This window comes from Papaver somniferum, unplaced genomic scaffold (assembly GCF_003573695.1).
Source record: "Papaver somniferum cultivar HN1 unplaced genomic scaffold, ASM357369v1 unplaced-scaffold_1432, whole genome shotgun sequence".
Taxonomy (NCBI): Eukaryota; Viridiplantae; Streptophyta; class Magnoliopsida; order Ranunculales; family Papaveraceae; genus Papaver; species Papaver somniferum.
In genome coordinates, this window is record NW_020623623.1 from 1 (window position 1) to 1,539 (window position 1,539).

The 1,539-nt window shown below is 38.1% G+C and overlaps 1 protein-coding gene across 1 annotated transcript; it reads right to left on the reverse strand.

The window, feature by feature from the left end:
* Window positions 1-107: 107 nt before the first annotated feature.
* Window positions 108-1,339, reverse strand: LOC113335389. Its single transcript, XM_026581448.1, has 2 exons — window positions 1,306-1,339; window positions 108-1,222 (listed from the first exon to the last, which is right to left on the reverse strand). Exons 1-2 carry the CDS (start codon window positions 1,337-1,339, stop codon window positions 108-110), a joined length of 1,149 nt encoding a protein of 382 aa, XP_026437233.1.
* Window positions 1,340-1,539: the final 200 nt, after the last annotated feature.

The following is a 1,539-nucleotide window of genomic DNA, read 5'->3' on the forward strand; positions in this document are numbered from 1 at the left end:
TATAAGAATGTATGTCATTAAATAACAAGTGAAAACCAAAAAAGGAAAAGAAACACCAAACTGGTAAGAAACCTAAAACAAGTTTGTTCATAAACACCACAAGAACTTCAGAACAACATCCTCTTCAAGAAGTTGATAATCCTGGAATGAGTCTCCTTGCGAAATGTTGGTGCACGAGGATCCAAAGGAGCTCTGCGACATGTTCGACGGTTGTGAAAGGTCAACATCCCACACTGGCCACACTTCCTCTTCTTCCGCACCTTTTCACGAGAACCCTTGTACCTAACACCTTTAGGTCTTCCAGCTTGTTCTCGACCACCGGTGGGAGGCAAAATATACCCCTTTTCATTAATTCCAGGTGGCTTCTCAGAGTCAGGAATAGGATAAATGGGTCGAGAGTACAACCTTCTATAGTAGTCAGAAGTATAGTAAGGGCTGATGTAGTTGTACGGTTCATCATTTCCAATCTGCAACATTGCTTTCATTGCATGAGTGAAAGAAAAGCTATTTTTTTGCCACCATTTGCAGGTGCAAGTTCTAGAATCCAAGTCAACAGTATGCTTCACTGTTGTAGATATGATCTCAAATACCTTCTCACTTGCTCTCCGAAACTTGTATGAACGACAGTCGTTTATCCTTTTGTTAAACCTTGCTTGCATACGAGGAGTGAGCCTTGTAGTCCACTTGTTAGACTCCACTAACCTCTTGTAATTCATCTTCATCACTTTAGCACGAATAACATCAACAAGCTCAAGTGCTGGAAGTGGCTTATCATGTTTAATGATGTTGTTAAAACTCTCAGCAATATTAGATGTGTTCTCACCCCACCTTTCTCCTAGAAATGCATGAGCATCCCAATTCTCAAATGGAATCTTGATCATCCAAGCAACCACTGAATCCAACTTTAGATTACTCATACTCTTCGCAGCAGCATAAAAATTTTCCTTTGTTAATGCAGTGTAGCACTCTTCGAATAACTTGACTGCAGTTTGTATGCTCTTGCCCTTTGGAACAGGAATATTTCCTTTCATATGGTACAAACAGTAGGAATGGAAATCCTTTGGGAAGACTACGGGCACATGCTTCAAAAGGCCAATTCCACGATCTGATATGATGGTCAGTGGACGATCTTCACGAATAATACCCTTCAAATTGGTTAAAAACCATTCCCAACTATCACAATTTTCACTTTCAACAATTCCAAATGCAACTGGATAGATCCCTATAAAAACCAAAAAACAAAAATAAGTAACCAGAAACAAAAATAAGTGACCAGTAACAAGTGTCAACAAACAAAGTTGATACATTTCAATTGAATCAACAATGGAAGTTGATCCATTTTAGTTGGATCAACAATCACAGTTGATTCAATAAATTTGTGTAAGCAAACATAATTTTGGATCAACAGTCACAGTTGATCCAATAAATATGTGTAAACAATCACAGTTGATCCAACAGTCATGAATTTCAATGCAAAACTATTTTACTTGGATAAACAGTGAAAGTTGATCCAATAAAATCTGTGCAAGCAATCATAGT